The sequence below is a fragment of the Clytia hemisphaerica genome, unplaced genomic scaffold (genome assembly GCF_902728285.1).
Source record: "Clytia hemisphaerica strain Z4C2 unplaced genomic scaffold, Clytia hemisphaerica genome assembly, whole genome shotgun sequence".
Lineage (NCBI taxonomy): Eukaryota > Metazoa > Cnidaria > Hydrozoa > Leptothecata > Clytiidae > Clytia > Clytia hemisphaerica.
In genome coordinates, this window is record NW_027103378.1 from 200,794 (window position 1) to 226,382 (window position 25,589).

The following is a 25,589-nucleotide window of genomic DNA, read 5'->3' on the forward strand; positions in this document are numbered from 1 at the left end:
ATTTAGGCGATTGGGGTCACCCTTTAGTTATTGAGGGGACCTCTCAGATCACTTATCTGTTCCTTCGATCAGGGTATCCCTTATTGGGGATAAGTCTATGGACACGTAGTAAAGGTACGCTAATAGATTTCAATCAACATCAATTCTGTTTCTTCAATTAAGCAATAAATATCAAATAAGCGTAACATAAATAACATCAAATAACTTAGTAACTCTGGCATGTAATTAACGATAGTTCTCTTTCAAGTCCTTCTCCTTCAAGTTCTCCTTTTCAAGTCCTTTTCCTTCGAGCTCTTCTTTCCAAGTCCTCTTCCTTCGAGCTCTTCCTTCCAAGTCCTTGATTTCTTTCCTTTTCTCGCTCATGTTTGCTCGCCCTATTCAGGGGTCTGGGCTCGAGGGCCTGAGCCCCACTCTATTGATTTCTATTCATCTTTCAGTTCATTAATATCGTGTTGGCTCAGTCCCAGTCTCTGCTTGCATTATTCATCAATGATTAGTTTACTAGCTTCACATCTCCGACGTTCGACAAGTGACGTCCTCGTCACTTCAAAAAAATTTGGGATCGTGGTTTCGCTTACTTCTTTCCTTCAGGAATCATTAACTTTTTAATGCTTTTGCTTTCGTGCTGATGTTTTGGTGCAATTAAGTGCTCAATTGTGGTTGTTTACTTATCGAGTTTTCATAATTGTTTCAAAGGGTTTATTCTTCTCTGGATTTTAGTTAGTACATTGATATGACTCCACATCCTCATTGTTTGACAAGTGACGTTCTCGTCACTAAATTAAAACATTACATGATCGGTGTATTTTGGAGTGCATGTCAAGTTATCATCTTCGCAGGCCTTCAAGTTGTTTTCATCTTTGATGTCGGTCCTTTATATATCAAATTTTACGTATAATTAACAATTTCTAATGCTGAAATATTTTATTTGAAAATAACTAAATTACAAATTATCGTCTGATTCATAAATATTACATAAACTCAATTCATCTCTTAAAAATTTCATAAAATCAATAAAATATTTGTTCAATTTCAGTTTCTCTTTTAACAATATTTTAGTCTTTAGTTAATTGTTAGTTTCATTCGGTAAACATATCTGCATTCAATTCGACATCTCGGAATTTATTCAACAATTTCTCTGCGCTAAATTTTGTCTTGATTGTAGTCGGTTAACTGTCCTTCTCAATGTACGCAATTTTAACTCGATATAACTTTTTTTTTTTTTTTTTTTGGTTTGGTGCTCTGTGCAGTTCTTTAAATGTTCGTGTTTCATTAAATATCAATTTTATCAAGCATGGTTAAGTATTGAGTACTCAACACAATGAACGAAGTTTATTTTTGTTTCTGGGATAAATTTGTTGTTTTTCAGAAATTCTTTTCTTGTACTCGTAGATCTTTCGGTTGTGCCATTGGTTTTTCTGGTCGTATATTTTATCATCGTTGAGAATTCTTTCACTGATTTCTGGTTGCTGCTGGCTTTTCACTTGGTATTGTATTGTAAGATTTATCAACGATATGATATTCATAATCAGGATGTACAACGTTGGTAAAATCATTTTCAATAGCAGAGTCAGTTGTACCTTGTTTCTGCTTCGATTTATCTGGTATTTTCGGCATTTCAGTTGAAACCTCATACATTCTGTCGACTGTTTTGTGGATATTTGAACAATCTCGTATGATTTCGGAATATTATTGGATGGGTGTTCAATATTCTCGGACAGCTCTTGAACACTGTAAGATGGATTTTTAATACTCTCGGTTGGCTTCTTCATAATATCGGACGGTTTTTCGATAATATCGGTCGGTTTTTCAACAACTTCGGACGGCTTTTTGACAATTTCAGACGGCTTTTTAACAATCTCGGATGACTTTTTGACAATCTTGGACGGCTTTTTGACAATCTCGGACGGGTTTATTCTAGAAGACTTTTCAATATTCTTGGACCGTCTTTTCTTAATCTTTGACAAATGCTGTGAATTGTTTGGTGACTGATGGATAACCTTGGAGGGTGTTTGAATAATTTTAGATGAATGTTGAATCATTTCTTGCGACTTCTTTAGCGGAAGATGGCATGTCTTTGGAGACAGGTTTGTAATCTTTGACAACGGGTGAAGTTTCGACGGTTCAAAAACAATTTCGCTTGGTGAATGAAACTTCGGTGGTTGTTGATATGTTATACGTGGTCGTCGAATAATTTTTGGTGGTCGGTAATGAACTCTCGGTGGTGAGTGAACTTCGATAATGATAGGTGGCGGTTGAAGCTTTGGTGGTTGTATAAATGTCTTGCGTGGTTGGCGAATAATTGTCGGTGATCGGTAGATAATATTCGGTTGTGGGTAAATTTTTGAGGATTCTCGAGGTTTCTGATCTCTTACCAGCGTTCGCGTTGAAGTGTCGCGACGTCCATCTGAGGAGATTCTTCTATTTTGTTGAGGAGGTCTGTTCCGTTGTCGCTTGAGATTCTTGATTTTGGCTTGCATTCTTTCGATCTCTCTCATTCCGTCTGTTGATGATGCAAATTTTGGTCGGCCAAGCGTATTGATTGTTTGAGGCATTATCATTCGTAACTTTTGTTCGATCACCTCGGATACTTGTTCATCGAGATCTCTTTCACCGGCGTACTCATTCAATGACACTCGTCTTGGTGTTGCACCGGAAGATTGGACAGTACACGCGCCAGCTGCTAATTTGTCGATCTTTTCGTTCAGCTTCTTGAACAGTTTGGCGGAGTTCACATTGTAATTCGGCTTGATCGCGTTCTCTAATCTGATGTAAGCCACTGCTTCATTGAAGGTTTTGAATCTCTTTAAAATAACCGATATTCGTAAATCGTCATTCAGTCCGGCGATGAGCGAGTTCAATTTCTGCTCATTGCTGTAATTTAATTGATACACTAGATCTTCGAGTTTTTTAATGTAGGCATCTAGTGATGGACATTCCTCTTGTTTGAGTTTGACTAGTTCAGCTTTCTTTAACATTCTGATATCGGACGACCAGAAGTAGTTCAGCAACATCTCTTTTATCAGTTTGTATGAAGGCTTCACGTCTGCTGGTAGCGCTCTGTAATAGTGCATCGCGTGACCTTGTAAGCCATATGCTGTTAGAACGTTCAAACGTTCTTTGGAGCTCCACTTGCCAATGGTTGCTATGCTCTCGAAACGTTCGAAATAGCTTTTGATATTTTCATTACTGGTTCCATTGAATTGTGGTATATCGTTCAAAGTCATTTGGATTACGTTCATCTTGAAGATACTCGTCATTGCTGGCTTGTTTTCGCTTTCATCGACACTGTCGTTTTAGCGAGTTGCATGTTGAATGATTTATAAGTAGTCGAAATGTGTTACCTCTAGATGCTGCATTCCTCTTGCCTAGTTTCCTTTACTTATTTATCTTTCGATTCAAATCACAAAATCGAAATCAAAATTTACTGCACAATGTTAGGTATTATTTTACTTGAATCAATTGCAACCAATGCTTGGTTACGGCAAAGGTTCACTGCGTTCAAGTTTGTTGAATAATTGATACCGAGAGAAGATTTTGAAGTTAAACTTCTCTTCTCGTTGAACTTTAAATAATTGATTTTGTGTAAAACTCTCGTTTTGATAGTTTTTAATACTTTCTGATGTAAAATCACTTTTGTCCTTTTCAAAATAACGTGTCCTTATTAATCGCGAAATCAACCAAACTACCAATCAATAATAGTTCAGTTTCTGTGGTGTAATTAAGTAGTATTCTACTACAATCTTTTATTGTTCTTGTTCCTTGGTGTAATGTAGCTCTCTCCTCTTGGATTTTTGATTCTTGCGAAGCGAGTTCTTCTGGTTCACCTTCAGTGTGACGAAGGGAAGTTAGGTCTTTTTCCAATTAAGTAATAAATATCAAATAAGCGTAACATAAATAACATCAAATAACTTAGTAACTCTGGCATGTAATTAACGATAGTTCTCTTTCAAGTCCTTCTCCTTCAAGTTCTCCTTTTCAAGTCCTTTTCCTTCGAGCTCTTCTTTCCAAGTCCTCTTCCTTCGAGCTCTTCCTTCCAAGTCCTTGATTTCTTTCCTTTTCTCGCTCATGTTTGCTCGCCCTATTCAGGGGTCTGGGCTCGAGGGCCTGAGCCCCACTCTATTGATTTCTATTCATCTTTCAGTTCATTAATATCGTGTTGGCTCAGTCCCAGTCTCTGCTTGCATTATTCATCAATGATTAGTTTACTAGCTTCACAATATTTAAAGAGAAATATGGTTTTAGGCGCCTCTTAAACCGATCTTTTACAAAATATTTTCCTAAAATAAATTTTGTCGCGAGGACTTCCTCGGACTCTGAATACATGATCTTTCTTCGACATCGCTTGATTTATTCCGTTCGCTTTTTTTGGACCTACCCCGGTGGGGTGGAGGTCCTATAAATTAACCTTTGTCCGATCGTTCGTTCGTTCGTTTGTTCGTTCGTTATTAGCTTTCCTTGTGATTGGCTCATTAGTTTTTTCTGATTTTTTGCACAAAGATGCATAACTATAAACCCTCAAATGTGACGAAGCCCGATTTTCGAAAAAAAAAAATTTTGGGCAAATTTGGGCCAAAAAACGGCTAAAAAACGGGTTTTTTGGACTTTGTGAAAAATTGGATCATTAACTTTTTCTAATTTTTGGCATGAAAGTAGGGTACCATCATGGGTAAAAGATGGCTCAAGCAGATTTTTTCAAAAAAATTTTGTTGGCTCAAAAATCGCATGTTTATCTATAAGAATCGCTATTAATAAGCATACATCAATGTTCTTAGTTAAATTACTCAATTTTTTAATGAGATAGATGTTTTTTTTGCTCACAAAGTCTTGAATATGAAAAAATATTTCAAGAGTATGAAATTTTGGTTTCTAAACCTTTTTTTTTTATAAGAAACAAACGACTAATTTTAATAGATCGTCACTACTTGTGTTCTGAATGATTGTTTAACGGTCACGCTCGCGCAGATATCAATTATATATGTGTTAAATGCATAACCAGGTAGGTCCATAAAAGTATCACTTGTAGGGTATTAAATCTCTCTCTCTAAGAAAGACAAACAATCCTATTTGTGATTTTAGATCTAGTCAGACACTCCATTTAAGTTGGGAAAAGATGACTTGTGAATTGCATTTTCACACGCATGTGATTTTTTGCAGAATCACATGCTCGGAAATCAGTTTTACCAAGCATGTGATTTCCATACTTTTTCCTGTGTACATCGGTCTCGCTGAAACTACATTTAAAAAACGGTTCAGCAACCACAAGAAGTCGTTTAATCACGAGCGGTATGAAAACAAAACAGAACTTTCCAAACAATATTGGAAATTCAAACGTCAAAACAAGAACCCAACCGTATCGTGGAAAATCGTTAGACGAACTGGTGGATTCCAACGAGCCTCGATGAAATATAATCTTTGCTTAAATGAAAAGCTTGAAATCACCACAAAATTCGGCGACATCATGAACTCAAAATCTGAACTGATATCAAAATGTAGACATGTCAACAAGCACACCCTCGCCTTGTTTGACAGCAAAGACTGAAATGACGTCAATTTTGACAAATAAAGACATCATACTGTATAATTGAAGATTGACATTGCGAATGTCGTTTTTGTAATTTTCTAGAAATCTGACTGAAGACTTCCTGAAACGGCACGAAACTCCGAGTATCGGAAAATAAATTTGTCTCTATTCTTGACTGATATATAGCTCTACCGATGGTATAGAGCACTTTCAGATTTTCACTGAAGTCAGATTTTCAAACAAGATAAAAAAACAATGGTAGCACAATTTTATTACAACGTACAAAGTGAAAGTACAGCTTGATCTCCGTAGAGAATGAAAGTGTAAACCTGTGCTTCCAAAACTTCCCCAGGCTACCCATGGCAGCCAAACAGAACAGCAACTGGTAGTTACAAAGGTAGCTTTGAATTGTTAGGTGGAGTCTCGAGAAGGTTGTCCACACTTGTACGCAGTGGGAAAATAGTTTTGCTGGTATACCCGGTAAACGGTAGAAAGTGTCCAGGAAGTACGGCAGGAATGTTTCCCCGGGAATGATAAATTTAGCTATCCTCACAAATGTATAAAGCCCGAAGGGCTAGATCGTGCTTTAAGCCATCGCAGCCAAAAAAAACCCGCGAAGCTTCTAAAATTCTATTGTAATGTCACGTGACCTAGGTAGGATTTCCCATCTAACGTCGGCGCACTTTTCAGCAAAATCACGACATCTAGCCCTTCGGACTTTATAAATCTATAGCTTACCTACGGTATTATTCAAAAGGGCCAGCTACTTTCTTTTGCGTTTGCAAAAATCTTTCTAAAGAATCGAACGAGCTTACCTTAATTTTGTTGACGTCAGGCGGTTGTTTCAATTTGTTTGCTTCGTGGAACTCTCTACGAAAGTTGTTTCAGAAATGTTTTAATTTTGTTCTTTTATATAGAACGGTCCGTTTCAACCCTTTTGTTTTTGTATTGTTTTAGATTACTGACAAGGAACAATGCTATTGGTTACACGTGACTTAAAATGATTGTTTTAAAACAAAAGTGATTGTTTATTGCTTGCCCCTTATTTGTCAGGACGCAGTTAAATAGTTTTGACTTTCCTCGTTAGTGTGGGCTTGCTTGAATGCGAGGGCTATATTGCATTTTTCAACTTCTTCAATTAAGTAATAGGTGATCGAAAAAAAATAAAAATTTGATTATAATAGATTTTTCTTATTAGGTGTAATGGACCTGAGCCCCCACCAAACCTATAATGAAAGACTCGAAAAGTCATAATGTTCTTTAGAGAAAAAGTAGGTGTAATGGACCTGAGCCCCCACCAAACCTAAAATGAAAAGTCATAACATGTTTTTTAGAGAAAAGATTACAATTAGGCATATTCTTATGTAATTTCGTAGCTCTAACGAGCAAAATTAATCTTCACATAAATACAGGGAAAAAATGTCTACTGTTTTGAGTTACATTACGATTTAAAATGTGTAGATATATCATACTGCTAAAGTCCAATTACACCTTTTTTATAAAGGAACTAGTAAACTTTTGTTAAAGCTCGGGTATTGTTACCTTTTTAGCATTCTGAGCATCGATATGTTCTTATCCTGTTCTTATCCTGCTCTTGTTTCTAGGGCAAAACTGGGGGTATGTTAGGTTTAGTGCCCTATACTATTATGAAGCATTATTTGCTTAAAATTTAGCTATTCTTAGCTCTGCATTGTTCTTATTATTTCTCTTATATTTTGGCATCTTTAAGCCTCATTGTTCTTATAAATTGGTTCAATTTACAAAAAGAATATAGCGTAGGGTTTGGTGGGAGGTCATTAGGTGAACATTCTAATCACATATTTATTGCCCCCTTGTAATTTTTGTTGAAACAATTTGATGACTCGAAGCTGAAATATTCATTGATATTGGTGGAAACTATATAAGAACAAACTATATAAGTACATTAGGCTTGGCTAAAATATTAAGAACAAGTTAAGAATATTTCAAGGCTTTGGGGACTCTTAAACGCCAATTTTTTAGCAAGCAAAATGGACTAAAATACTCAGAAGAAATGGCGAAAATAAGAACATGTTAAGAACAAGTTAAGAACATTCAAAAGCTTTGGATTTTCTTATAAAAGAAACGTGTACCCAGTTAGTTAACTATTGCTATTCGCTCTGACAGGTTTCTGAAACACGTAGATGAGAACTGATATAGTTTGTCCATTATCAACTTGCTATCCAGACGGCACACAACGTCAAAACAATGTCCATGTGCCATTCATAACGTCCAAATAACGTTATTTGTGTTGTTATTTATGTGTGCCAGCTGGGTATCCATAACTACTTTAAAATGAAAGAAAAAAGCTATTTTTCAAACGATGTTGATATTTTTAGAACCGTGACAATGAAAATCACAAAAATGAATTTAATTTAGCCTTTCAAGGTCGGAGTGTCCATGTAATAAGCAATTCTCAAAAATTAATTTTAGTGAGTTAAAAAAACGAATAGATGGATTTCATGCTAAAAGTTTTATTCCTTACACATTATAGAGATTTTCACTTCAAATGTCAAGAGCTTCCAACCAGTAGATTGGGCCCTAAAAACAGATGACCTCAGCTAAAATTTGAGCAGTAATTTTTAATCAAAAGTCTTCACTAAGTGAAAAGTACTCTGACATTTTTTTCAGCTATTTTTTTGGATCAAGCCCACATTTTGGTCGGTGTGCTTATTTTTCCGAAAAAAATTGGGCTATTTAAAATTAGAAAAGAAAAATAAGCCTTTGCAAGTACACAACCCAGAACAATGACCAATCATTAAAGCTCACTGAAATGCTATTTTTCAGGGTTCAGTATGCTTATAAATGTTATGCTTATAAAAAACATGTTGCTCAAAAATTCAAAAAGGCCGAAGATTCTTTCTTAATCTTACTCGTCAGAAAAACAACCCCTTCTCACCGACTCACTGGGACCCCTTCACGTAAAGTAAACCCTTGATAAGTTCTATCGATTCACTAAAAATAGGGGTAGAGGTGGTACAGTCACTTTCGGTCGGGGTTGTGGATGATTAAAATATGTCGTTCTTTATTGTCTTTTTTTCGTTTTTTTGTCGTTTTATTGTCGTTTTTATTCGTTTCTCGTTTTTTCTTCGTTCTTTCATTCTCTTTATGGTGGTCTCCTTTTGGCACCTCCACTCCCTCTTAATAAATACGTTAAGCACATCAGCTTAAATTTTTCAGTGTGAATACACCCTGACAGAAGGCAAATTTCAGCATTACGAAACATTGAATATCGTAAAAAGATTTTGGCGTTTTGCCAATAAAAACAACCATTTAAATCTAATGGTTTAGGTATAATTGCTCAGTTTTGAATTTCGATAATAATTAATTGTAGTTTGACTTTTTGACCTTTTATTTTCTTACGTCAAAAGAATACATTAGTATCAGACAAAATGAAACTCTACATCAAGTTCCGACTAACCTGAATTCTGATCATTGTTTTCTCCACGCCACGCTGAAGCTCTAAAGAGTGTATAAAACAAACAATCGACCTGAGGAATTTGTAAGGACCGCGCTCGTCAAATAGCACTAGAAATGACCACAAATTGCATGATTATGTTTAGCCGTTTTTTCTGGTTTTTTCCGAAAAGTTTTTTCCACCGTTGAGATTTGGATTTTCTCATTTGGGGATTTCACGCGATTGCCTTGGTTATTTTTTCTGATGTTTTAGCTTGCATTTTCTTATAATTGTTGCCATTTTTTCTATTTTCTTATTACATAAGCCTTCAGGTAGGTCCCGCATTCAGCATGTGGCTTGCTTTCTATTTGGCAATATTCCACTCCTGAATATATTTTCAACAAAGACAAAGCTATTTTTTTTCAAATTCTATCAAAGGTTACAGCCTTTTTTGTCTCCGCTGCAGATAGTAGTATTGAGACAAACTTCAAATTGATAGATAGAGAGTATTTTACGTAGATAGCTTTAGAATTAGATTTAGATTTAGCGGTATTGTTTAATCCAGGTCTTCGACCGTTAATTCAGGTCTTCGGCCGTTAATTCAGGTCTTCGGCCGTTAATCCAGGTCTTCGGCCGTTAATCCAGGTCTTCGGCCGTTAATCCAAGTCTTTGGCTGTTAATTCAGGTCTTCGGCAGTTAATTCAGGTCTTCGGCAATTAATTTAGGTCCTCGGCAGTTAATTCAGGTCTTCGGCCGTTAATCCAGGTCTTCGGCCGTAAATTTAGGTCTTCGGCAGTTAGTTCAGGTCTTCGGCCGTTAATTCAGGTCTTCGGCCGTTAATTCAGGTCTTCGGCCGTTAATCCAGGTCTTCGGCCGTTAATCCAGGTCTTCGGCCGTTAATCCAAGTCTTTGGCTGTTAATTCAGGTCTTCGGCAGTTAATTCAGGTCTTCGGCAATTAATTTAGGTCCTCGGCAGTTAATTCAGGTCTTCGGCCGTTAATCCAGGTCTTCGGCCGTAAATTTAGGTCTTCGGCAGTTAGTTCAGGTCTTCGGCCGTTAATTCAGGTCTTCGGCCGTTAATCCAGGTCTTCGGCCGTTAATCCAGGTCTTCGGCCGTTAATTTAGGTCTTCGGCAGTTAGTTCAGGTCTTCGGCCGTTAATTCAGACCGTCCGCCGTTAATCCAGGTCTTCGACAATTAATTCAAGTCTTCGGCCGTTAATCCAGGTCTTCGGCCGTTAATCCAGGTCTTCGGCCGTTAATTTAGGTCTTAAGCCGTTAATTCAGGTCTTCGGCCGTTAATCCAGGTCTTCGGCCGTTGATTTAGGTCTTCGGCCGTGAATCCAGGTCTTCGGCCGTTAATTCAGGTGTTCGGCCGTTAATTTAGGTCTTCGGCCGTTAATTCAGGTCTTCGGCCGTTAATCCAGGTCTTCGGCCGTTAATTCAGGTGTTCGGCCGTTAATTTAGGTGTTCGGCCGTTAATTCAGGTCTTCGGATGCTATATTAGGTCTGCATCCGCTGATGGAAAAATTGCAGCTCAGTAATCTAAAGACTATTTCGACAGTCTTTCGATTGTTTTCACAAGGTCAGTTCGGCTAACCAAGAACTGAGTGGGACAATGGAAGGAACGGGGATTTGAACTGCGAACACCTAATTTGAGGAGCTGATAGCTTAACCACTCGGTGATCTTCCTTACTGAACCTTAAGCTCAGAACACATCGAAGAAACGGCCAAACTCTACTGTATTCATCAGTTCAAGTGAATATAATAATTAATACTAGATTCAAATCAGTAACTATTTTTATTTTCTGTCTTAGCTAGCTAGGAAGTCATGAATAATTTAGCAGCAATTGCTGAAGAAATGGTAAAAATAAAACTTGGTTGCCATGGCTTAACTCTTCGAGTTGTAAATTCTTTCTGAATCAACTTCAGTGATAGAGAGACTAAACAGATTTTTTTGTTATTCGTAATAAAGATGGAAGCTATTTTATTTCTATATGTTTCACGCGATTGCTGTAAAGTCTATTTCAGAAAACATTGGCAGTTTGCACCATTTTGATACATATCTCTTGAAGGAGGAAATATTTACTAGTTGAAAATATCATTCTGAGTGGATCATGTTTGAAAAGTCTCAAAATAGGCTAAGCTTAGAAGCCTAAAGGAGACTAAAAGTGGTCATATAGACCCACTTTGGAGGGCTTTAACCTTGGGTCAGATATTAATATTCTGAATGCATACTTTAATTCAGCGGAGTTTAAAGTTTGAGGAAGTGTAAATTCGAAACTTTTGGTCAAGTAGAATTTTTTTTTTTTTTTTTTTTCATTTTTGAAAATTTTTCTAAGATTTTAAAAGCTTTCAGATTTAAACAAAAGTTTTTTTTTTGAAAAAGAGTGATATCGCTATCATCTATTTTGATTTACAAGCTTTTTCACATTGGATTGACACGGATATATGGAGCAAGATTGTTAAGAAAGAGCAAAACACAACATTTTTTTGTTTATATCAGCATAGTATAACAATAGACAGACACTGTCCCGATATGAAATATGTGTCTGATATGAAACGGAACAGTTATGTAAAAATAAAACCTTTAACTTCGAACTTCCTTTTACTTTCCAGGAAAAGAACAGAAAGAATACTGCTGAATTTTAGAAGAGTACGACCAAACCATATTACATTTGCTCACCGAACAAATAAGACTAGACTGTGTTCTGACCAACATGGATTTGATTACAGCCTGTGAACACAACAATCAAGAAGAAGTTGAACATTACTTGAATCGACACCCCGAAGATTTGAATAAAACTTTCAAAAAGCATTTTGAGGAAGCTACTCCATTATATTTTGCAGCACAATATGGTCATTTAGGAATTGTCAATCTTCTCCTTAAGGTAGGTTTTTTTCTTACATTTATCCCTTCCGTAAGTTGGTCTAATGTCGACATCTCTCTTCTAATTATGACACCCAACTTTAGAGCCGGGATTTATAGGAATGTCGGAATCCGTGATTGAAACTTAATTTTTTTGCTTAATGGGGTGAAAAACATCTTTTTTCAATCTGTGATTTCGACCTACCTATTTTTCCTTATCTCTGAAAAGGGTATCGGAATAAGATGAGGGATGTCGACATTAGACCAATTTACTATCTGGCCTAGTGTAATTAAAGTTTAGCGAATCGACGTTTAATTCATTCAGAGAAAAGTATTCTTGACCACAGTTAGATTTTGTACCAAAATTTCAGTGCTATTTCTCCATTTCTCCTTAACTTAAACAAGTTGTATGTTCCCCTCAGTTAATGCCTCAAAAACCTTATTCCATGACTTGAAATTTCCTTTACCAGAACAGAATTGTGTTCGCCGTGAGTGTTCGAGATATGGAGACTTCACGGCGACCAGGTCAGATTAATGATTTCTCTTTCTTCGTTATTCTGTTATGTTGTTTTTTTTTCAGAAAGGAGCCAATGCAGATTTATGCTGCACCAAGAAGAACCGCATACCGTTACACGTTGCCTGTTTCTCTGGCTTTGTCAACGTTATCAAATTTCTTGCAAAGAAAACTTCCGATGTTAATCTGCCAGATTCGCAAGGTATGTAATAATGCTAAAGGGTATGGGACTTAGATTCTACAATATGTTTGCAACATCAGATAATAACGTTGTTCTGAAGACGTTTAATAGACTTTTTGGGGTTATCTAACTATTAATGGAAAAGTAATTTTACACCAGGGTCTTCGGACTTTACTCTTTTCCCTTGTGAGAGGGAACACGTTAAAATTAAAGTTTGCTCAAGCTTTTTCCTATATTTCAGATACACAGGAGAACCTCAACCCCGCTGGGAGGAAAACCTTTTCAGTTTAACACACAATGCTCAATGGGCTTTTCCAGAAAAAAACCGTGCACCCCCTGTTGAGGAGGTCCAACCTTTTGTGACCTACCCCCTTGGAATTCCAGACAATTTTAGGATCATACCCCTCTGGAATTCCGAATTTTTACAAATTTTCAATTATTACCCCCTTGGAATTACGCTTATTTTTGACGGATTTTTGTCTACCCTTATGGAATTCCACTGCATTTCAAACCTTACCCCCTGGAACAGAAATGGACCTCCTCAACAGGGGGTGCACGATTTTTTTAAAAGCCCAATACAAGGCACGCTGTATTTATATGATAATAATTTTGACTCGCTTATATCCTTAGGATTAACACCGTTTCATTTGGCATGTCAGTCGGGAACGCAAAGTTGTGTGGAAGCCATCATATCAGGAGGTTGTAACGTTTATGCACAAGACTCACTTGGAAGGACTGGACTCGACTTACTGTTACATGAAGATAACCTGAAAATTGTGAGGTTGGTAAAGTTCGTCGTACGGCCAAAAGTTTTGAAGCCTTTGGATGTTCTAAGCTTTCTGAGCTCTTTGCCCTTAAGGGAGTTTGTTTCGGTTAATGGATTTTTTGTTGTTGTTGATTCTTACTTGTTCTCGATATTTTGCCATTGAAGTCCTGTGTTCTTATATAGTTTGTTCTCATACGATACAAATCTGGATACCGGTAATGATTTTAAGCGAAAACATTTCCACTATCTAAAAAAAGGCTTGTTAAAGAGCATCATTCAGATGGTAGTGGACAAACTAGGTATATCATGAAATCTATTTTTGTTTGATTAAAGTAAGAAGGCCCTAGCTTTTTTCTGGAGTTTGATATTTTAACTTTATTTCGGTCCGCACGCCCCAACGCCCTCGCAGCATCTAAAGCAAATCACGCCATATCAGAGGGCGCTGTTCGGCCCTAGCTTCCATTCTCTTCGGATAAACAGAGCGTCTAACCTTATTTCTGTAAGTGGAGCTGTATTTATCTTCATTTTCTTTGCTAGCTGGGGCTTTTAGCCTAGGTACCTTAGACGCGAAGTACATTGTACGGCAATTTTATTGTTTTTTTAGGGTACTACTGAGCCGATATCCAGATCTCATCGAAAAACAAAGCCAAGAAGGCCGTAACTCGTTTCATTATGCCTCGCAAGTTGGTGCTCTTGTGTGTTTACGACACATGATTCAATACTTTCGAGATAGAGCATTGGCTACGGACAATGAAGGACGTTTACCTGTTCACTATGCAGCTCTTTATGGTCACGCGCCTGTTGTCAAAGAATTCTTAGTGAAAGGTAGGATACAGTAGTAGAAAAAAGCCCAAGTGACTTTCAAATGAATTCAGCTTGAACTATTCTTTGCCACAAAATACCACGTGATGCAACCTTAAGCCAATAATATTTAAGTGTTTGGGAGGCAAAACAAAGCACAAGTTTAAGTCACTAAGTATTGATAACAATTAACTTTGAGTAAGTTCTTCCTTATAGTGCTTGACTTCTTCAAGTCTTGCTTCATGTCTTGGCAAGAATAGCTTCTCCAATGAAAAATCGAACATTTATTGGAATTGTGAGGATGAAATCACTCGGGAAAAGCCCGTACTTCTTTCCGAAAACCATGCCAACAAAATCGACAAATTCAGAAGGACCAGGAAAATCCTGCACGCTTTTGCCTCGCGCGAAAGAGATTTTGCTTTATCTTCTTTATCATTTGTATGTTCAATTCCTTTGCAATTCTCAGGTATCTTCCAAGTGAATGAAGCAGACTCTTTTTGTCGTACGGTCGCTCATCATGCCGCCAAATCGAGTTCTTTCGAAACGCTGCATATTACACTTGAACATAACGCTGATTTAACAATACAAGATAGTAAGTAGTTTTTTTATAAGAACATCCAAATTTTTTCGGATAATCTTAAGTTTCTGAGTTTTGAGTCTTAAAGTGTTCTTATTTTTAGCATTTTTTGAGTATTTAATAGTCTCCAAAGCCTTGAAATGTTCTTAACTTGTAGTTTAACTCGTATTTTAACCATTGAAGCCTTGTGTTGTTATATAGATAGCGCCTGATTGCGCTAAGGAATTTTCAATGTTGAATCCGACTTGGGATTCCGGCACGTCAAAGGGTGACTCCCTATCGGTGGAAAACTGAACCATTCCTTTAGAATTTTAGCGTAAACTGTCATCGGAATTATAAGATTAGAACTAATCCTAACCATGCTGCAAAATTTTTATCGAATACAAATCCATCTACGGTTGACTCTCGCTAACCGAACTTGAACGGAGAATCATATTTGTTCGAATTACAGAGAGATTCGAATTATTCAAGATATTTTAAGAGGATTTCTCCTGGAACTGGAAACAATACAAGGTCGAATATAAGTTCGAACTATAGAAAAAGATTCAAATTATAGAAGCATGGTATGCAGAGGGGTTCTAGGTCCCCCCAGAAAATTTAGCCCCCTCCCTAAAAATTAGGTACCCCCTGACATAAAACCTCTCAGCCCCCAGTAGAATAAAAATATAACGGGACAGATGTTTAAAAACTTTCTTGATATACAAGTTGGACTAAAACAATGAATCTGTGGATTGAAAGCAGAAAAAGATTACTCCCAATTTTAAACAAAGCCAGCTCCCAGATCTTTCACATGCAGTTGTAGGTCCCCCCAGCAATATAGGTACCCCCTAAAAAATTAAATTTTGCCAGCCCCCAGCCAGAATATGGTAAAAAAAAATTAGGTCCCCCCTAATCTCTGGGGGGGGGGGGTTCATACCATGAGAAGTTTAAATAAGCGATAGTTTACTGTATGTGTATTTGAAACTCTACTAACAATCATTTAAGAACTGTACATTTTTTACTGAGCTTGTTTTTCAACCAACCTTTTGGAAGTCACATTAAATACCAATCTGGTTATCCATTTTCAGGAAATGGGAATACAGTGCAACATCTAGCTTGTATGAATAAACCAGTTCCCGAGATGTTGGTCTGTTTGAAAAACCACGGTGCTGACTTCGATACACTTGAAAACGAGACACATGACACTCCTTTATATAGTGCAAGAAAAGCTGCTAACCTTCACAACCTTGAGAAAGCTTGTAAGTATAAGAGAATTTCGTCTTTAAACGATTTTATGTCCAATATAGAATAACACGTCGACATTATGTTATTTATCTTCTAGATCGCAGTTGACTTCTTAAGAGAGGGAGAGATAGTCCTTCAAAAGGTCTCCCTTGCTGTAATTAAAATGTGATTTAAGCCTATGTTAAATCAACAAGTCTCTTTCTACACGAAGAAAACACAATTTTGTCGATACACATAAACACAAAAATTTCTGAACAGTTTACACAAAGCTACTAATGGATCAGTGGTGATAAACCATGCTTTTAACTAAAAAAAACTTAAGGTGCTGAATCGGCCACATCTATCTCTATTTCTGCTTAACTTTTAATCCTCTCCCTCTTCTGCTTTTCCAGTAAGGGACGAATTGAAATGTCGCCATTGTGAAGAACGTGAAGCGAAAGAGCAACGCGAAGCATCCAGGAGACGTCTGACAGTTCACAAGAAAATTTCCGACCACGGCATTGGGTTATATGAAAGCTCACTTCCGAACACGAGGTATGTTTTTTTTCATAAGAACATCCAAAATTTTTGAAGCCTTCGGATGTTCTGAACTTTTTTAGTTTTAAGCTTAAAAATGTTTTTAACATGTTCTCATTTTCACCATTTTTAGCATTTTTCTAAGAAATCACATGTTTAATGTCAGCACAACCTTAAAATGTTCTTAACTTGCTCTTAACATTTTGGCCATCGAAGCTTTATGTTCTTATATAGTTTGTTCTTACACAAAAAAACACGAGGTATGTTTTCTCTTTTAAGGAACATTATAAAGTTTTCCCTCTCTTTTCATCTTGAAAATTATTTGATCTTTTCAACGCTGCAATGTGCAGTAACTTCTTTTTCTGCGTCAATGATTTTTTCTTTTTTGCGTCAAACAATTTTCTTCGAATTTTAGATGGATTCAGGTCACTTAGGCAATTTGAGGTACATGGACGTGTCGTTTGACAGGGTAAAATAAATCTGACAATCTCGCAAATTTACTAAATTTCGACGTAGCTTTGAACCATAGTCACTAGAAATATACATGGTCAGGAAGTCGGCTTGGTTCGGAACTCGAGGTTGGATTTCTTTTTATTTTGGTCACGTGATCGATTCGTATGTGGAAGGTGCTACTTCAGGACTGAAATTTTTGATTATTATTATTTATTATAATTTATTACTGATCACCAACACAACAAAAACTAAACAAAAAAAAATAAAAACAACCTCAAAAAAATGGTGAGAACGAGTGGGACTTGTTGTGTTTTTCCTGGTTGTCCTGTCTATTCTGGTTTACCTCAGTACAAGGGAGTTAGTCTGTTTAAATTACCTTCCAAAGCAATAGATAGGGATTGGAAAAAGCAATTGGTTGATATTATTAAAAAGTATCGTGTTGTTGACAAGTGCCTTCAAAGTAGAATAGATGAGTCGAAGGTCTGGTTTTGTTCCCTGCATTTCACCGAGTCTGATTTTGAATACACAAGGACAGGATTAAGGAAGCTCAAACTTTTTGCCTTGCCTACTGAAAATCTTCCAAAGAAATCATTTGAGAAGGAAGCTGCTACAGTTCGCAGGCAACTTGTTCGAGATCCCCTGCCCTTGCCAGTTTCAGACCCAAACCCTACTGCTGTTGTTGAAAATGTATATGAAAGTTTTGATGAGTTTGTGTCTCACTGTTCAAAATGGGAACTTCCAAACTGGAAAGTGCTCTCCACTGCAGATCAATCTTTTGTAACTTACAGACTTGAAAATTCGAAATTTTCCATTCCAAAATTTGAAATTATTGTTAATACTTCTTTGGAATTTACGGTTCGACTTTATGGATGGTACTTGCCTGATGATCACAATTTATACAAAAGACATAAGAGATCTCTTAGAAAAGTCAGTTTGTATGATTTTTGTAAAAGTATCTTAAAATTCAATGTTTGTGATGGAATTTCTTCTTCTGTTATTGCACCAAAATCTGTTATTCATGCCATTCCTCTAAAATATGACGAAGAAAATCAGGTTCCTACTAAAATCCTTTACAGATCTTTGGCATGTGGGGCTTTGATTGAAAGTGAAGAGATTTGCTCAGCTTGTAAGTGTTGTGTCAAAAAAAATGTTTTGAAACCTAAAAAAGAAATCACTCCTGCGTCTAAATTTGCACCGCTATCAAGAACTAACCGTGCCAAAGTGATCTTAGCCTTAGTAAAGGAAAGAGCCAGAGTCAAAGAACTATCAGGGAAGGTTGAAAAATTACAAAACGAAATGGAAACAAAAGGGATTTCTGTATCATCAGGGATGGCAAAGGACATCAATAGAATCATGAAAAATAATGAAGAAAATTCATCACCCTTCATGAAGCTATTTTGGAAAGAACAGAAGAAAATGTCAGCCCAAGGAAACTTTGTTTACCATCCCATGTTAATTCGTTTTTGTTTGTCTTTAGCCTCAAAATCAGCCAAGGCATACGATGAGCTACGGAATTCCAAAGTGTTAATTTTACCAAGCAGAAGAACACTTCGGGACTACAAAAATGCTATTCGGCCTGAAGTAGGTTTTAATCACGAGGTTGTTGAAGAACTAGCTGAGTTGACAAAGAATCTCAAAGGTCATCAAAGAAATATAACCTTGTCTTTTGATGAAGTTAAAATTCAGGAAGACCTTGTATTTGATAAACATACAGGTGAATTGATTGGTTTTGTTGACCTTGGAGATTCTGACCTAAACTCTTCTACATTCAAGGAAGTAGATACCATAGCAACACATTGTCTTGTGTTTTATGTGTGTGGCATTTCCACTGATCTTAAATTCAGCTTTGCATATTTTGCCACAGTAGGTGCAACAGGAGCCCAGTTGATGCTACTTTTTTGGAAAGCTGTCTCCATATTAGAGCTGACTTGTAAACTAAAAGTTGTTGTAACCGTATCTGATGGAGCTTCCTTCAATAGAGCTTTCTTTAAATGTCACAAAGAATTGTCTCAATCCAATTCAAGTGTTATCTACAGGACGATTAATATTTTTTCTCCTGAACGCAGGTTTATTTATTTCATATCTGATTCCCCTCATCTTATGAAGACCATGCGCAATGCGATGTACCATTCTCAGAGGGGTGGGGTAGGAACTAGAGATTTGTGGAATGGCAATCCCATATTGTGGAATCAGATTGTTCACATTGTTCAAGATGACATGAACCGCAATCTGAAGCTGCTCCCCAAGCTGACTCTGGCTCACATCAGTTTGACATCCTATTCTGCAATGACTGTTAATCTGGCAACTCAAGTTCTAAGCTCAAAAATGGCAAATGTTATCTATCACTATTACCCTGAGTATAAGACCACAGGGGACTTGTGTCAATATATGGATTGCTTTTTTGACTGTTTCAATATTAGGTGTCAAGAAGAGGGAAAATTGAAAAGGAAAATATTTTTGGAGCCATTCCGTGATGAAAATGATTGGAGGTTTGATTGGCTGCAAAATGTTTTTCTTGTCTATTTTAATAACTGGAAAGCCAAAGTTGAGGCCAGAACTGATAAAACCGACAAAGAAAAGGAGAGGATGTTCATACCATATCAGACCTTTGAAGGTTTGTGTATAAATGTGAAATCCCTCGTAGAATCAGTGAAATATCTTTTGAAAAGTGGTGCAGAATTTGTTCTGACTGAAAGGTTTTGTCAAGATGTTTTAGAGGAGTATTTCGGCAGACAGAGAAGCATTGGAGGGTTTAACACCACACCAAACCTTTATCAGTTTAGATACAATGCCAATGCGCTTCGTGTGCAACGACACATTGTACCCACCAGGACAGGAAACACCAGAGGGGTCCATAAAGTGTACAAGAAAACAAAAAGAATGCCTTCATGGACTAAGGTTGACAATTCCTCAATCAAGAAAAGACGCTTGTCAAAAAAATTGAATGAGGAATAGAAGATGAATTGATGTTAATGCTTTTGTTTGAAATTATTTGTTTATTTTGTATGTTACTATTTTAGAACAGGGTTTGGGTCTTTGTGTTACACTCAGATGCACCAAAAGTTAGTTTAGTGGGAGCTATCCCTAAAAATAGTATTCAATTGACATTGTTCGAACCTACGTAGTCGATCGATTCGACTCTAGCCTTCGACCATACTTTATTATTATAGCCACTAGTTTCCTATATGAGTCGCGCGGCTGACGTGGTTTTCACACAGATGATAGATTGGAAGTAACATATACCTCTAAATTATCGAAAATGTGCCACGCAAAAAAAAAGAAAGCGCTTGATTCAATACACCTTTTCGACCGTAGTCGCGTGGTCAGGCGCGTGCCACTTTCTATTGTCTACGGGTGCGAAAAAAAGACTGGAACGGTTTTAGAGTGGTAAACAGATTTCTGCTTGTGAATTGTTGAAGATTCTTCCCTAGTTTCCTGCTTTAACTTATTTGCACCAGGTGTCCATTTTTGAGCTTAGTAGTATGATAGCAGCGTGATGAGGATATCTTTTTTCTTATCTTTCATTTTTGTTTGAGCCTATCTCCCTTATTTTTACAAGTAATTGACATTATCTCTTGTAGAGATGGATAAAGACCATTATATTCCGAGCTGATCGATTAGTAATTAGCCAAAATCATAACCCTCCATGGTGCCAACAATTCTTTTAATGTTTTTTCTTAACATGTGTAAACAAAAGAATAGGAGGAGGTATTTTCCTTTTTTTTATAAACTCAAACCCCATGAAGCGCTCAAAATTCCTCTCACGCTTTTTTATTCTAAAACCTCTATCTGAAGGAAATGCTTCGGGAAAGAAATAATTTTGGCGAGCAGCAAAGATCTTTAAAAGTGTTTGAATTTTACGGGAACTAATTTTGTTGATTAAAACTAAATTTCAATTAACGGACACTCTAAAAGGCGGACACCTCTGATTAGCGGACAATTTTATTTTCCCCGGCCGTTTCCTAGTCAAATCCTCATAAAAAAGTTTCTAAAAGGCGGACACTCAATTAGCGGACCCTCTGATTAGCGGACAAATCTTCTCGCACGAAAGGGCCAAAACCCCTATTTTAGCTCTCTAATTAGCGGACATTGAATATCAAACGGTTCACAGACGTCCAAGATTGAAAAAAAAATTAGATATTTTTATTTCAATCACTTATTAGTCATATTATTCAAATTATTTCTACAAATTTCCAGTTTTCCCTTGACCCATTCAACGAATTTAGGTGGGTCAAAGAAATCACAAATCACATCACTGGTACTTCAAGTCCGTACCCACCACCTCGATTTAACCTCTTGCCAGTCACTCGAGCTCTTCAATGACCTAGTGTCTGCTGATTAGTACTTTAGACCCCAATTTTGTATTTTCGACACCCTGGGATGGCCTAATTTCAAAATTGGAGCTCCGAGATCAAAAGTTTCTAAAAGGCGGACACTTCTAATTAGCGGACACTGACCCCTTTCCCCGATGGTGTCCGCTAATTAGAGGTTCCACTGTAGTAGGACAATTTGCAGGTTTTTCTGAGTTAAATCAAGTTTTTAGGGCAGAACAAGTAGGATTCTATCGATCCTGGAGAAAACTAATTCGCCATAATTAAATGCAATTTAAAGACGTGAGAAATAAGTAAAAAAGAAAAACAAAGTTTTCTTGGCGAAACTTAAGAAAATCAAACCATTTGCGGCGGTCCACCCAACTATTTGCCTTCAAATCGAGTGTATCAACTCCCCCGTTTACGGGTTAACATAAAGTGGGGAACACAAACTTTGAAATATTGGATCAAAATCTAATTATATTTTTCGATCATAGAAACATGCATCATATCTATCATAGCAGTTTTAACAATATTTACATTACAAATAATTTACTTCTTCGCGTACATAAATGAAATAAAACTTCAAATACAACTTATCGACCGTAGTCACGTGGTCAGGTGCGTGCCACTTAATTATTTGATTATCCCTCTAAACTCGTTCCAATTCTTTTTTGAGACATTTTGACATATTGTTTATAGGTGCGAAAAAAGGACTGGGACGGTTTTAGTGGGATAAAGCAGACTGTCCAGCAGCAAAATGTCCGCGCGGCAATTGGCGGCTACGGTCGAAAAAGTGTATTTTATAATCTTTCATTGAATATGTTGCATTGAATTTGCCAAATGGTCTCCTGCACTTACGACATCCTCGCTAAATGTGATTTTTCGAAAACTTTTAGCTTTACTTCGAATCTCTTCACGAAACAAGTAATGATATCCTAGTTCATCGATAGCGTTGTAACAAATGTTCTCTATCGTGGCAGAAAAATCAAAATTAACCTCCGCCCTCCATTGGTCATGTTTGATTTGAACTTTACCCAAATTGTTTGATACGCCGAAGCCTGTTTTTACGAGACTAGAAATCTCGGATTCACTCGTAAAGTCTTCGTATCGATACAGTTCGTAACCGTCTCTCATATTTTTTCCGAACAACAAATTTTCTCGTAACTGTTTACAAGCAAATGAAACTTTCTGTCGAACATTTTCGAAATAAGGGTTTCTCTCTATTCGACCTTGCATTGAAAGAGCGTACATCACGGCCCTCGGGTCACGTACTAAATGTAATACTTTAAAATCACTCATATGTCGGTCAGAGAGTTGTTTTTGTAGGGTTTGAACGATGACCATTCGTTCTTCATTTTCGCGAATAACGACATTGTATTTTCGGTCACGGCAAATTTGATTTAGTTTTTGATGCGGTTTTTCTTGGATCGAAATGCAAGCCCAACGAAAATGGTTAACAATAGTGCAATTCACAACAGAACGAAGTATAACGATTTCTGCCAGCATTTCGGGGCATTTTTCTGATGCTTTACTGATCAACGTATTAACTTTTGGTGAAAAGTTACACGTAAAGATTTCATGAATGAATTCAATAGAACTGTTATAAAAAGTATCTTTGCTCTCTGGTATCTCGAAATTCTCAAAAGGGTCCTTATCGAAAACCATTAAATCGTTACCGCGCCATTTTGCGCTTAATCGTTCAACCAATTTGATTGGCTCGTTCCAAAATATGACGTCATTATTCAGTTCCAGTCCCTTTTTCAATACTTTGGTGAATTCTTCATCTCCGAAAGTAAGAATGAGTAACTTACCATGTGACTTTCTTCGAGTTGTAAAACTCGGTCTAGGTTTTTGGATCAACTCGTATGCTTTCAAATCTTTTCTTTTCAAAGTACTCTTTCCTCTTCTCATTAAAACTCTGGCGCTGAGATCTTCTGAGTCTTTTTGTAACAAACTCAATCTAGCTTCAGTGGACTCGATATATTTGTAGGTTCTCTGAACACTGTTCAGCAAGCTCCACCAAACAATGCCAATGAAAATTGAAACACCTAAGAGGATGATCAAGAACTTACTTCTATGTACGCGAATGGTCTGCATGATGGTACAAAGTTCCAACGAAATGTTCCTTTTGGTTGTGAGTTACGTTGTGAAAAGATCCACCTGTCTTTCAGTTTTCGTTGCCTTTGCTCTTGTGGGGACTCTTGTAGATTCACGTTAGCTGGACATCAATTCTTCAACAGTTGAAATGGATCTTCGGATATCTCTTCTCTCCAAGTTTCCTGTTTTGTCAAAGTGAGTCAGCAAGTTTGTCGATATTCCCAATAGTGTAAAGTGCAACAAATCTGTCAATGACCTTGCCAACAATCACCCGAAACTTCACCTTAAAATCACCAGTCCTTTATTACGAGGAGACCTTATCTCTCATCTTGCTACAGCATTATCTGTTGATTTTAAAAGCATGTCATGTCATCCACTTTATACTCTGAATCTTAACGAGTTTTATCCTTATCAGCAATTAATATCTTGTTTTCTTAATGAGGCATCATTAACTGAGAGGGCTCTCTCTCTCTATCTCTCTAAGGTTAAATAAAGATCTGTTATATTATTTTTTTATAAGCAACAATGCTAGAAACGCCTGGTGTAAAAAGAAAAAGAATGGGGCTGTTATAATAAGTGAATTAAGTCCTAGTAAAATGCATTATAAGGGCAAAATACTAATATTTGCCACGCCAAAATTCCTTTTTATGCCAAGTGGTTATGCTTGATGATGATAAATTTTGTCAAGAGTAGCTTCTTATAAAAAATTATTAAGTTTTCAGACGTATTAGATAACGGCAAAACTAATTAGGATGCTGTTTACTATGAAGGGCTTTAAATTCTTTTGATTTCTTTTCAAAAAGCGATAATCCTTTTAACAATAGCTCACTAAGTGCAATTTATTTGAGGACCGTGTATCTGAGTCATTTGCTTAGATGCAGATTTCCTTCTCTATTGATGTTCTTCAAATGTTCCTGTATCTAGCCTGTACCTAGCCTGTTAGACAAAAACTTTGGTTTGTGAGAAGGTACTGCATAGCCTGTACTCAACCCATTGCAGGTTTTCTGGTTTCTTTATCTGTTTGAAAGTTTGTAAAGTTCAGCTGATTTCCTTAATGAGAAACTAACCCGTTCATCCATGATTTATAATGCTTTTTTTATAAGAATGTTTTTTTATTTCATCATGGATATTTTTATTTTTTTGTGGAAAAAATCATCCTAAAAATATTCTTTACAATATATTCCTAGATTAGGATCAAAGCTCGACCTAAATTTAACAAGAAATCCACTCCTGAAGCATAAAATGGCATTTTTTGTGCGAGTATTGAGCCTTACTTTGGAGTAATTAACGATTTACAGTTAAGTATGCTCTTTAAATGGCATTCTTATGTTTCGTTGTCAAATTCCATGATGGTGATATAATATGGTAATAATTTTTGGCCAATTTCATCATGAGTATTCTTATAAAGTATAATATTATAAAAGAAAAAGCGTACACAACTGACTTTCTCTAATTCGAGCTTTAACGTAATTGTAATTTAAGCATTTTGACCAGAGAAGTTTGGAATATAGTTTATAGAGAATATAGTGCAAGATGGTCAAAGGAAGTTTCACATCATATCAACCCTTCTAACAGCACCACGCCCTACTTTAAAGAGAGGTGGCGAATATGATGAAATGATAAGCTAGTTCTCAGCCTAAACATTCTTAACTGTGCTGCCATCTTCTTTCGCGAATATCTGGTGTTATTTTTTGTTCAAACTAATCACTACAATCAAAAGCTCATTTTTAATATTCATCTAAGAATCTAAATGAGAAATCTTCGAATCGGACCTCTTGCGGATCTTGCCTAGTAACCAGGATCTACCTGATCGGACACCTAATCGATCGGACACACTCTTCTCTAAACTCTTTTTACTCCTTCGCATCTCTGTAGAAAATAACTCCGAGTTTCGTTTTTCAGTCGTTCAATGCTAAACACCGGTGGGCGTAGTGGTGGAGTTCTGACCGACCGCCTGCAGGCTACTTCATCGCGAAACGGAACACAGTCTAAATCAGGTCGAAACTCAAACTTTATTGATGACGTCGATCATTATATGGATAACAAAAAGAACGCTGGAAACTCACATGGTAACCGAACTGATCAAATACAAAATGGAGGCAATGTGTTGAATCGCCATGGCAACAATGGCCACGCACAAAACACTAGCAATGGTAACCGATCATATAGAAATCAAAATGGTGGTAATGTATCCAGTCGTCATGGTGACGCGTCGGCCCGAGATCCGTATGAAATGTCGCCAGGACAAAGGGACTTGGTTAGTAGATTATACGGTGAACATAGCATCTTCATGGTTTATAAGGAAGATGCAAAATAATCTATCGGAGTTTTGATCGAAATG

General features: G+C 36.8%; 2 protein-coding genes across 2 annotated transcripts; one reads left to right on the plus strand and one right to left on the minus strand.

The window, feature by feature from the left end:
* Window positions 1-1,313: 1,313 nt before the first annotated feature.
* Window positions 1,314-3,227, minus strand: LOC136824690 (putative leucine-rich repeat-containing protein DDB_G0290503). The gene has a single exon (XM_067080678.1). The coding sequence runs from the start codon at window positions 3,225-3,227 to the stop codon at window positions 1,314-1,316; it is 1,914 nt and encodes a 637-aa protein (XP_066936779.1).
* An 8,333-nt stretch (window positions 3,228-11,560) lies between these two features.
* On the plus strand, window positions 11,561-16,479 carry LOC136824750 (serine/threonine-protein phosphatase 6 regulatory ankyrin repeat subunit C-like). The gene is made up of 7 exons (XM_067080725.1): window positions 11,561-11,828; window positions 12,387-12,522; window positions 13,132-13,282; window positions 13,872-14,092; window positions 14,535-14,660; window positions 15,713-15,883; window positions 16,262-16,479. Exons 1-7 carry the CDS (start codon window positions 11,658-11,660, stop codon window positions 16,438-16,440), a joined length of 1,155 nt encoding a protein of 384 aa, XP_066936826.1. The 5' UTR covers window positions 11,561-11,657; the 3' UTR covers window positions 16,441-16,479.
* The last annotated feature ends 9,110 nt before the right edge of the window (window positions 16,480-25,589 follow it).